The 12222-nt window shown below is 44.6% G+C and overlaps 2 protein-coding genes across 2 annotated transcripts in view; one reads left to right on the forward strand and one right to left on the reverse strand.

Annotated features, from left to right (window-relative positions):
* Window positions 1-1107, forward strand: part of Dhx32 (DEAH-box helicase 32 (putative)) — a 42223-nt gene extending 41116 nt beyond the window's left edge. The window contains exon 11 of the mRNA XM_059265153.1: window positions 645-1107. Within this exon, the coding sequence (XP_059121136.1) occupies window positions 645-813 (169 nt within the window). The 3' untranslated portion in view covers window positions 814-1107. The remainder of the gene's footprint in view (window positions 1-644) is intronic.
* On the reverse strand, window positions 911-12075 carry Bccip (BRCA2 and CDKN1A interacting protein). Its single transcript, XM_059265133.1, has 7 exons — window positions 11879-12075; window positions 7337-7411; window positions 6572-6652; window positions 5134-5223; window positions 4257-4444; window positions 2863-3037; window positions 911-1342 (listed from the first exon to the last, which is right to left on the reverse strand). Exons 1-7 carry the CDS (start codon window positions 12035-12037, stop codon window positions 1172-1174), a joined length of 939 nt encoding a protein of 312 aa, XP_059121116.1. The 5' UTR covers window positions 12038-12075; the 3' UTR covers window positions 911-1171.
* Window positions 12076-12222: the final 147 nt, after the last annotated feature.

The raw sequence follows: 12222 nt of genomic DNA on the forward strand, positions 1-12222 counted from the left end.
GCAGAATGGACTCAGCCAGCTTTTAGGAATAGATAAGCCACTGGCCGGAGCTGGAGGTGAGGGGGTGACTCAGGGGAGGGAAGGTGAGGCTGAAGAGACAGGCAGTTCCCAGAGGGTGTAGGGCTTTGTAGGCCACAGAAGGGTTCGGATGTTATCCCCAGTGCAATGCACAGTAATTGGTGTTTTAAACAAGAGGAAGGCCTCTCTATGCTATAAAGATCTCTGTATAGCTGCTAAGTGGAGAAAGGACAGGAAGGGCAACAGTGAGGCCAGAGACTCTCGGAGATGACTGCAGACTTAGTCTAAAGGCACCTCGTGGTATTCAAGGTCACAGCTCACACGAATGGATTCAGTATTACTGAGGTTAAGAGGCAACGACGCTCTGCTGTTGCTTACCCAAAGCTCTCTCCAAGCATATGCTCTGATCCCCCTCGTGATGGCCTCGTAATAGAGAAGGAACATTGGGAAGTGCAGTGAGATTGACTGAACTAAAACCAGTGTTGTTATCTACAGAGGCAGAACAAGGTACCAGGTCTTCAAATGAAATACCAGGTCTACACGTATCCTCTGGGGCTGGGGCAGACTTACACACTCCTAATGTCTGCCAGTCCCCTGCTCTCATATTGTTTGTTTTCAATGAACAGATTTATGCAGCTGGTGCCACAGTACTATTTCAGTAACCTGCCTCCTAGTGAAAGCAAGGACATCCTACAGCAAGCCTCATGCCACCTACCCACCACAGCTGTGAAAAAGGACCAGGATGTGTGTGAGAAGTGCCCTGATGCTACTGAGCAGAGATGCATGATCCAGTGACCTCTCCAAGACAGAGTGCAATAAGGACACTAAGGGGAGACTGGCAGTGGGCTGCTGGAGCCAGGACAGTCCTGGACATTAACACTTCAAGTATGATTTTAAAATTAAAAAAATAGTTTTTATTAAGTTCTTAAAATTACTATTCCATCGTTTTCTTATTGGAAGTTTTTAACCAATCATTTTTAATTTGACCAAAATTTAAAAAAGAAATGTAAATGTGTCACGGACACATGGAACAGAACCCTACTTTTTGTAGAGGACTTGAATCTGAATAAAATAATGAGTTTTTCAGTATCTCTCCAGTGGGTTTCTTGGTAATTATACATAAACAAGTCCATCACTGTCCGGGGGAAATGGACTAGACAGATAGATGGTCTTTCAGTTTTTCCATGATTTCACCCATCTTGTCATCTGGGATTAACATCACAGTTCGTAAGGGCTTCATTGGCACATCATCAAAGGACCATCTGCCTCCCAGACAAGTGTCGCTCTCCTCCTGCACCGAGTAGCTGAACTTGAGGACTGCCTTCTGCAGCAAAAGAGGAGACAAGGCAAATGTAGCAACTCAAAGGCAGAGCTCACTTAACCCACAATAAAGCATACTGTCTGGTATACATGCAAATAAGAAAAACAGTGGAAGGAAGCAACACTCTGAATAAAGTAAGTTCCAATGGACACTTGGGGAAAATTATGAAACCCGAAACAAATTTCAACCCACAGGAGGATCACGGATTAAGGTGTGCCATTTCCAAGGCAGGAGCAGGCAGTCAAGTGATAGAGGTGATATTGTTTCTATTCCAAAGTCACTTTCATGATCACTTGATTGTTAAGATAATACTGTGACAGGTAAGTGAAACTTAGAACTGTCCTCAAATGCTGACCTTCATATGCCTGGCAGTTTCCTTAGCTTGGGGACACTGTGTCAGCATGGTGCTTGCATAGCCAGAGCATGCTGAAATCCCATAGACTTCCTTGAAATTGTCTCCATTTGTAAAAATACATTTTTGCTGGCTTTTTTCCTGCATGTGGTACATGCATGTAAGCATGTGGATATGTGTCTGAGTAGAGGCCAAAAGAAGACATTGGGTGTCCTTACAGGTTGACTGTACTGTCTTGAGACAGAGTGCACCACTGAGCAGGAAGCTGACCAGTGAGCTCTCAGGATTCTCCTGTCTCTGTGCATGTCTCGCTTTTTCATGTGGGTGTTAGGGATTCTAAGCCAGGTCCTTGCACTTGCATACCACTGACTCTCCCTAACCCCATTTTGCTATCTACTTCTTGTAAAACAAAGGCAGAGCTGAATTTCTACTGCTTCAGTAAGTGGGGATGGCCCAAAGGGTCAGTATCCTAGCTTTGCATGTCTGATCCCTAGAAAACACCTACACAATGGATGCAGAGGTGTCCCAACACCCCTGGGAGGCAGACAAGGCTGCTCAGCACAGCATCTGCAATGAGACCTACCTCATTGCACCTTATCTCAGCAAGGTGGAAGATGACCTCCACAAGCATGCCATGGCACTTAGGCATCTGCACATACATACACATATACATTTTAAAATTGTGTTATCATCCAATTAAGGAAAATGTTACCCCTAAGAGATAAAATTTCAAGATTTCCATAGAGGGCCATGTAAGAAAGAATAGAGGAATACTGTCTGGGATTTGGCTGCCCATCACAGTATGAGCCACCAATATAGAAAGTGCTAGAGATCCACCAGCAGGATGATATCCAGATCTAAGGGCACAGAACAGCTGTGATCACCTTCACTCATCCACATTTGCACATGGGCAACTTCTTAGAACTAAACATGCAAATGTGGCTGGAACATCACTGTAAAAACACTCTAAGTGCCTACCACCTCACCCTCACCACCTACACAGTGTAATGGGAAGAAGCCTTTGTGTGTGCACCATGTACCAGACAGTGGGTCAGCCAATAGCCAGAGACCACAGAGAAAAGCAGGACTTTGGCATAAATCCTGTGGATAAGTCTTATTTTCAAGGAAATTCTACTGACAGCTAACAGAGAGATGAGCAGGCCATCCTTACCTCATAGAAAAACTCTTCCTCTGCATTTGCGAACATCAAGGCTTCCTGCTGAAGGCCGTCCCGCCTCTTTTTGGAACCGGATTTCCCTGCTTCCACAAATGTCTTACTAATCAGCAGATAGAAGTGGCACTTTCCGCATGGCTTATTGGCTCTTTGTGCCTCAGCTAGTTCTTTCCTACAAGCATCCACACACATACTGGTTACTGCTGGGTTAAATCTGTTTAGAGCCCAAAGGAAACCGACACAGCACCCTCTCGGGGCTCTGCTGAACACAGGCTGGACATTCTTCTCACATGCTACTGGCTATACTGAAGCATGTGATGACACTGGGTTTTGCAGTAAACAGTGAAGAACCTGAGTTCAGAAAGACACATACCCACAACAGCTGATCTCAGATTCCCTCAATATCACTGTTTTGTGCAAATTTAAAAATAGATAAGAACCTGCATTCTTTAAACAATCAACATTTAATTGCAAAATTCAAATGCATCCAGGCACAGCAGATGGTACTAGAGCATGTGACTACACAAGCTGCATCACCAGTCTGGGCTGACTTCTGACACTGCAGTAACTGCACAGCTACGGATACCCTAAATACTAGAATCATCAATGAAATGGCAATGAAATTTTTCTCCTTCTATAATTGACTGACTGCCTTTAAACAAAACTAATAAATTCAGAACAGTCTACTTTAGCTCCAACACAAAATCAGCAGAAAGCAGATCAAGCCCCTGTGAGGCCAAATAAGCAGGAGCCCCAGCTGCTTACAGAAACCAAAGATACATAGAACCATTTAGGATACAGGAGCAGTCTGAGCTGCAGCAGAGGTTGCAAGAGGGAGCATGGGGCACATGGACACAGGGAGGTGCTCCGTGAGGGAGACCATACCAGAGCTAGGGTACTCTGTCTCCACTTTAACCTGGGAGTCAAAGCACAGACATATGGTCCTTAGTTCACTTAGTTGTCTCAATGTTGTTGTTCTCCTGCATTAAGGAACAACAGAAGACCAAGAAGGAGAGCCAGTGAAGGATGTTTCATTAGTCAAAACACAAGGTAGGAGTTTGATTCTGGTTTTGTTAGTATTCAATGTTTTGTTGAAATTACAGAAATCTGTGAATGTGGAAACTGTCAGTCAAATGTAAAAGGTCTTGAAAATTCAACTTTTCTACCATCTGAATTTTTGAAAATATCACAATTACTACCATCAATCATCAAAACTGTTCAAGGGGCTGAATGCTAGAAATGAGTGCCCCTCGTATATATTCCACTCCCCTCGCTCGGAATCTGCACAACCCAGGCTGGACATTTTGTACCAACCTACACATGCTTCACACAAGTTACACTTCTGAATCTACTTGGGTGAACTGACTGAAGGCAGTGTCCAGGTCTCTTACTGAAGCTGCTGGTGCATCGGCAGAGCAATCTGTGGAGGGACGTTAATGAATCGTTCACTTAGCAGAAGGCCCACAGGCTTGCTGGTGTCACTCAAAAGCTTGTCCAGCTGTTCAACCATGCTCTTTGCACAGTTCTTCTCACAGAAGCTTAGGACCAACTCTTTAATTTGTTCAGCACACTGCGTACCCTAGAAAGTAAAGAGAAGGCTTCTTTTCACCTCACAAGTAGAGGGTTTCCTCCCATTGCCTTTAAAAACCCTGATGTTTCCTCAGTATTGACTGCTGGAGAATTCCCCAAAAGTAACTACACCTAATTACCATCCCATGATTGGTGGTAAATCAAGTTTATAATTAACATTCACACACTGGAATAGCAATTCTACTCCATCTAACAGAAACAGTTGGAAATTAACTGGAACATTCCTTTGAAAACTGAAGATTGACTGTGGGCTGCACCTTTTTTGAAGAATAAAGAGCTGTCATAGTTTTTATTAGAACTCATTATTGAGTCAATAAAGAGAGATGATGGAACACAAGTGCATGCTAAGGGCCCACCCCAAACTTTGGAAGCTGCTGAACAAGGCCTCTGTATCTACACTGTACTAGGAGCAAAGAGACCAGCTGCAGAGACCCTGCAAACAGATCCTGTATCAGCACCAACATCTCAACCCCAGCCACTAAAATGCTTGGTGACTGTGCCAGCAGGAGCAATCAGCTTTAAGCTGGATACAAATGATTCCAAACAAAACACTGCCACGCTGAAAAAGAAGCAGAGAAATAAATAGCACATACCCTGATAGTTAATATCATATTCTCACATAGAAGACTCCATCTTGACCACAGATTCAAGGCTTCAACTACACCCAGGGAAACTAACCTTTCTTTCCGTTAAATTGAAAAGGCTTATGAAGCCGAAGATCTCATCTTCATCCATGTCATCACCGCTGTCTTCTGAAACATCCGTCTGCTGTTTTACGAGAGTGCTTGAATTTTACATTATTTGGTTGGGAAGAAGTATAACACTAATTTTTCACTTTTCAAAACCAAAGCTTGTTTTTCTTCTGTCTGCTCCCAAAGCACTGCATCCTGAAAGCCATGTGGCAGCATTCATATCACTTTACCTCCTGACTGACCTGTTCCTCCTTCACATTCTGAGTGACCTCATCCTGCTCTCTCTATACAAGATTCTTGGAGTTTCTTTTCTTTTCCTTTTTTTTTTTTTTCCCAAGACAAGGTTTCTTTGTGTAGCCCTGGCTGTCCTGGAACTTGCTCGATAGAACAGGTTGACCTCGAACTCACAGAGATCCGCCTGCCTCTGTCTGCCATGTGCTGGGATTAAAGGCATGCGCCACCACTGCCCAGCTGGCAAGATGTCTTAAATTAATCGAAACTCAATAACACAAATGGAGAATGAGAAAGTAATTCATGAGCCAGCCCTGGTCTTCCACTATCTATATCCGACAATTTCCCTGTACTTCAGAAGACCCTCAGCAACTGTGCCAAGACCCATGTGATAATGCCCCTACTCCAGAGCCTGCTCGGCACATAGAACACAAAGCAAGAGGAACTGAGATGAATCTGACCTCTGTCCAAATGGCAGGTCCACAACCCAAACAGATGCCTGTGATAATTCTAAGCGGTGGAGTTATTTGTAATACAGCAAGAGGAAACCAAAAGAGCCCCAGTTGACAAGTAGCAGAGCCAGGTCCATGCCGGCTCCTCACTTCCTTCGGCTCTCTAGCCCTACTAGACAATTCCTTCCTTAAATACCCCTCCCTGGCTTCTATGAACCCAGGCACTGCTTTCCCCTTCCTGCTGCAGCCATTCCTATCAGTTCCTCGAATGTCTCTGCCACTGATTTGGCTCAGACAAGCACGGCTGGCATAACCAGGGTGTCTGTCCTCTGCCTTCCCTTGGCAATCCCAATCACATCTGCTGAAAACTCAAGGCTCCAGCTGCTGCTCAGTACCTCACATACACATCCAGGCACCCCAAACTCAAAGTGTACAAACCCCATGATGCGTTCATCCTCTCAACCTATCTTCTATGTCTGCTAACCTCCTTGCTCTAGCAGAAATTTGGGAGTCATCCTTGACTATTTTCTCTGTTACTCAGAACCGAGTACACTAAGCCATATCATATTTCACCTCCCAAGTATCTTCTAAGTCAGCCCTCTTCTCCCCTCCCTACACTGTGCCTAGATTCCTGCACACTAACATCCTGGACCACTGCAGGCCTGTGGGCAGTCCTCCTAGTTCCTCTTTCAGTTGGAGCTGAAGAGGACAAAGAACCCACAGTGCCAATCACCCGCTTACCTTAATCACACTCCCAATGTGGTTCTGTTGAATCAAGAGATCCGTTAGCTCTCCAGTGTTCACAGGAGCTTTTAGGAAAAGCTTAAAGGAGAAAAAGAAATATTTTAAATAAAGATCAAAGCAAAGTTTCTAGTAACCCTTTGATTCTGATATCTAAACCACAACAATAAAATGTAATGACCTGATCAAGATGGCTGAGAAAAGTAACACCAGGAGGAAAACAAAAATCCAGAGTTGAAGAAATTTCAGAAAGGACACAGCCAGTAGCATTTAGCAAACAGGTATGGGAAGAAGATAAACACAGGCCATGATATTTGAGGTAAAGGCAGAGTACAGGCAGCAATGTGGACTGTGCGGCACCAGCAGGTGCAGTTACGTGGATGTTATATAAGGATTGATGCTCTGCTTCTGAACTGCTGATGCTATGTGAGGCTGGCCTCTGGCCCTAATTGCCCTGCCTTCCCTGCCACAGTGGACAGCATCCCCTCTGAACTGTAAGCCAAACTCTTCCTCCCTTATTTAAAAAAAAAAAAAAAAAAGTTTTGTTTTCCCCCCACAAAGTTTGGATGTGGATTATAAGGAAGAGACTAGTATCTCAGGCAGTGAGCACATGAAAAGGGAAGCATTCCAGGACACGGCAAACTTAAACACAGTAACCAGGGGCGGGGCCAAGAGAAGAGGCACAAAGAGCCATTCACCCTGAAAAGGAGAGACTCCTTCAGCAAAGTGCAGAAGACAGGCATGGGGATTCTGGAGAGACCGTACCTGTTGCAGTAATTTCTTAATGCCGCCATAATCATTATCTGAGATGGAATAAGCTTCAAATTCAATATTCACTTCCTGTAATAGTAGGTGAAACAGATCATCATAGATTTAGAAATGATGCAGGTAGTACTTCCATTTTGCAAATTTTTCCTTTCCCTCAGTTTCCATTCTTTTAGGTCTGCTCTCTATCTGCAGAAAATGTTTCAGGGAGTTGGGGTTGAGAAAAACATGAAATGTTAGTCTAACGTGGTGGTGCAAAGCAGAACTTGGGAGATATAGGAAGGAAAATCAATAATCTGAGACAAGCCTATGCTACATAGCAAGACGTTGTTTCATAACAGTGAAGGGAGAGTGAGGAATGTTACCTAAACAACTATCACTGTCAGGCCTGAAACAGGCAAACCTAAAATCAGGATGGTACTACAGGCCTGCAATGCCAACTCGCTGGTTTGGGGGAGGGGTGCAAGAACATCCCAATTTTCAAGTCATCCTGTTCTTCACAGGGAGACTCTTTCTCAAAGAAAAAGGAAAAAAATAGGTAAATACTTCCAGATTGCTATCTGTACATATTACAAACCACAAAGAAGAAATAAATGGTCGTTCACCTGGCTTCAAAAGCATTCATAAAGACAAGATCACTTCAAGTCCCTGGAATTGCCCAGAGTTTAATTTACTCATTGATGTGAGGCTATACTTTGTTCACTTAGCAAATATTTACTAAGTAACAGCAGGTACCAAGCACTTGAGAGGAAATGGTGAATCCATGCCTGGTGGCACAGGCCTGTGATCCCAGCACTAAATAGGCTGAGGCAGGGAGATAGGGAATTCAAGGTAAGGGTGGGTTACAATGTGAGTTCAAGGTCAAACAAAGTGACATAGCAAGCCCATGCCTCTAGATAAATAAAAAGTAGGAGATGAAAATGGTGAGCAAAGCAGATGTGAATGACTCTGCTCTTCTGGAACAGACACAGGCAACAGAAAGTAAGTCTAAAGTTGCAACTGTATGTGCCATTAAAAAGAGGAGGATGGGCTGGAGAGTGCAGCAGGTAAAGGCACTCACTGCCAAGCCTGACTGCATGAGTTCAATTCCCTGGATTGAGATGGTGGAAAGAGAGAACTGGTTTCTGCAAACTGTCTTCTGATTTCCACACGTGTACTGTGGCAGGCGCGCGCGCGCACACACACACACACACACACACACACACTCGGGAGTGCTGTAGTAAATGAACTTGTAAAAAAGGAAATGGGGGTGATGGTGAGATAGCTCAGGGGTAAAGGCACTCACCACCAAGCCTGACAACCAGAATTCCTTCCTCATGACCTACATGGTAGAGTAAGAGAACCCACTCCTGCAGTTGCCCTCTGACATTTACACATGTGACTATGGCACATACACATACAAATAAATGTAATTGAAATACATATATATATATATATACACATACATATTTAAAAAGATATACTGTGTTGTTACAGCTTAAAACTAGGAAATCAGAAAGTCAAGAAAAGCTTGCTTTAAAAAGTGACATGAGGGGGCTAGAGAAATGGCTCAGCAGTTAAGAGCACTGGCTACTCTTCCAGAGATCCTGAGTTCAATTCCCAGCACGCACATGGCAATTCACAATTGTCTATAGCTCCAGTTCCAGGGGAGCTGGCATGTTCACAGAGATACCCAGAACACATTTAAAAAAGAAAAAAAAAATGAGAAAAGGGGAAGAGATTTCCTGGCACGGGGGACAGCAATACAAGGCCTAAGGCAGGAGAAATTATGGTGGAGCCACGAGACTTAAAAAGGGCACATGTCTCTCAGTCCCCTAACCTCTGATAAGCAGCCAGCAACAGAATCTAAGAGGAAAAGCCAGCTAATTCACTTTGTCCTTTAAGTTAGGCTGGACCTGAATTATGCACATTCCTTCACTCTTGATACATCTTTTTAAAAAGATTTGAGATTGATTCTGATCTTCCAAGATAATTCTCATGGGCTTTTACATCAGAGAAATTAATTGTGGGTGAATAAATGTATCAGAAAATGAAAGCCTTCTTCAATTAAAGGAAGAAATACTCACTAAGGATTTCAGAATGGAGACCTGCCCTAAAAGCTCTAACCATTTCCTCTCTGGGCTGGAGAGATGGCTCAGCAATTAAGAGCACTGGCTGCTCTTCCTGAGGATCCAGGTTTGATTCTCAGCCATCTACATGGATGCTCACAACCATCTGTAACTCCAGCCCTGGGGATCTGACGCCGTCTATGGCCTCTGTGGGCACAGCATGCATGTAGATGCAGGCCAAAGACACATACACATAAAGAAATTTATAGGCATATGTGAGGGACAAAAGCTACCCTGACTGCTAAGGTCTGAGTGAGAAACCCTTTTCCTAGCCTTAGCATCATATTCCTATTCTCCTAAAGTGACTGTCAAATAACACACACACACACACACACACACACACACACACACACACACACAAGCTGATGGATCTCTGCCCCCGCCCCCACCCACACCTTGTTTCTTTTTTCCTCCACATAATTATATATACACATTTCCCCTGAACTTGCTGTGTGGTCCCACTTGTAAAACAGTGATAATTCCTAAGTTCATGGCACTGATACAAGAATTAAATGAATTAATACATAATGCAGAGCCTGGGGGTATATTTAGTCTCATTATTATTATTACTGTCAATTTCTAGAGGGTAAAGTCTTACAAGTTATTGAGTCAGGAGTTATATGCACTTTAAATTTTGATAAATACCCTCAAATTACCCTCCAAAGAGAGTGCACCAACACACTCCCACCAACAGAGTATGTACGTGCTTATACTGCTACACTATTATCAACGCTGACATTCTTTCTGTTGCTCTGATAAACAGCATGACCAAAATCAACTTGGGAAGGAAAGGATTTCTTTTATCTTACACGTCCAGGTAATTGTTCCTCATGGAGGGAAGTCAGGACAGGAACTAAAGGCCGGAACTGACTGAAGCAGACCACAGAGACCACTGTTTACTGGCTTGTTTATCCACCCAGGACCAGGGGTGGCATCACTCATAGTGGGCTGGACTCTTCCCCATCAATCATTAATTAAGCAAATGGCCACTGACAAGCACACAGGCCAATGTGATGGAGGCAATCCCTCCTCCCACAGGATTTAGGACTGTTCTATAAAAGAAATAGGAAGCCAGCCGGGCAGTGGTGGCCTTTAATCCCAGCACTTGGGAGGCAGAGCCAGGCAGATCTCTGTAAGGCCAACCTGGTCTACAGAGTGAGATCCAGGACAGGCACCAAAACTACAGAGAAACCCTGTCTTGGAAAAAAGAAAGAAATAGGAAGCCATCGGAGCATTCAATGAGGGAGAGTAGCATAGGCCAACCAGATCTCTCTGGCAGTAAATGGAGTACAGATGGTAGAAGGATGAGAATGGAAAGGCAAGACAGTGAAGAACTATTACAGGGAGCTGGGAGTGTGGCTCAGTGGTAAAGTGCTTGCCTAGCATGCACAGTATCCTGGCTTTGATTCTCAGCACTTCAAAAATAGTAAAATAAAATTACATGTGATTTCACCGTGGTTATCTCAGACTTAATTTCATCTAAAAAAAATAAAAAAGGAAAACCTTTATAGTAACCAGGCAAGAGATCGATGGAGTTGTGAACTAGAATATGATAAGCTGTGCCTGGATACTGAAGGAAAAGCTAACAGAATTTACTGATGGATTGGGTGAGGGGTGAGAAAGGAAGCATAATTAAAGTTAACAGAATTGGGGAACTATTACAGAAATGATGAAGAGAGGGATAAGTTACAAACCCTGCGCTGGACAGTCAAGCCTGAAGTACCTACTGAGACTGCAACTGTCTTGAACAATCATTCAATCCCTAATTATTCACCTAGAAAGAAGTGCTTAAGCCACTGAAAAGTGGGTAATAAGAAGTCTGAAGGGGGTTGGAGATTCAGCTCAGTGGTAGAGCACTTGCCTAGCAAGCGCAAGGCCCTGGGTTCGGTCCTCAGCTCCAGGGGAAAAAAAAAAAAAAAAAGTCTGAAGAAAGGACATCAGTTCTGTGAGGCCACAAAACCAAACAATCTGACCAGGTTGGCTGTCCCGGGGAGGCAGGAAATACGGTGTAGCTGAGACGTCTATAAAGAAGGGGAAACTATGCAGGACGAAGAGCATTTGAAGAGGGTATAGGACAGAGCAGGTGGCCTTTAAGAAACTACAGAGGGCCAGCGTGAGCGTGCCTGTGTAGAAGGTGGAGGAGAGCTGCTGCAGGGAGGGGAGAGAAGAAACTTCGCAGGTCTCTGCTGGCCTAGTAACGACTTGGGGCCACTGAAGGTAAGTGTGTGTGAGATTGGTGGGCTTCTGGGGGAAACAACTCAGCCGGGAAGGGCTTCAGGGAGTAATGTGTAGAAAAGCCTGAGGGGAGAACCTGAGCAAAAGTGTGCCACGTCCGGTTCAGCTCCTGAACCACAGTTCCCACCGCTTCGGTTGCCAGAATGGTTTTTTTTCCCCTCTCAGATCTACACCCAAAATACGGTCACGTGTGCCTCACCTCGTCCACGATCTCTTCATCCTCTTCTTCGTCACTATCTTCATCGTCTTCTTCCTCATCCTCCACCTCATCCTCTTCTTCCTCCTCGCGCTGGCCCTTTGCTCCCAGCGGCAGCTGAACCCCATTTCCCACCGCTCGCCTCTTAGCTTTGGATGCCATGTTGCCGGTCACACTGCGCCTGCGCAAGTCCCGCCCCTCTCCTTCCGGGCTCTCTCTTGTCAGACTAGGGGTAGATAGTACCAAGAAGTTCGCCGCGGAGTCTGCACGACCCAGAGAGCGCCCCGGGTGAGTCCCACAGAACTAATCTGACGGTCTTATCTCCAGCTTGGTGTCATGTTCTGACC

The sequence above is a fragment of the Peromyscus eremicus genome, chromosome 1 (assembly GCF_949786415.1).
Source record: "Peromyscus eremicus chromosome 1, PerEre_H2_v1, whole genome shotgun sequence".
NCBI classification, from domain to species: domain Eukaryota; kingdom Metazoa; phylum Chordata; class Mammalia; order Rodentia; family Cricetidae; genus Peromyscus; species Peromyscus eremicus.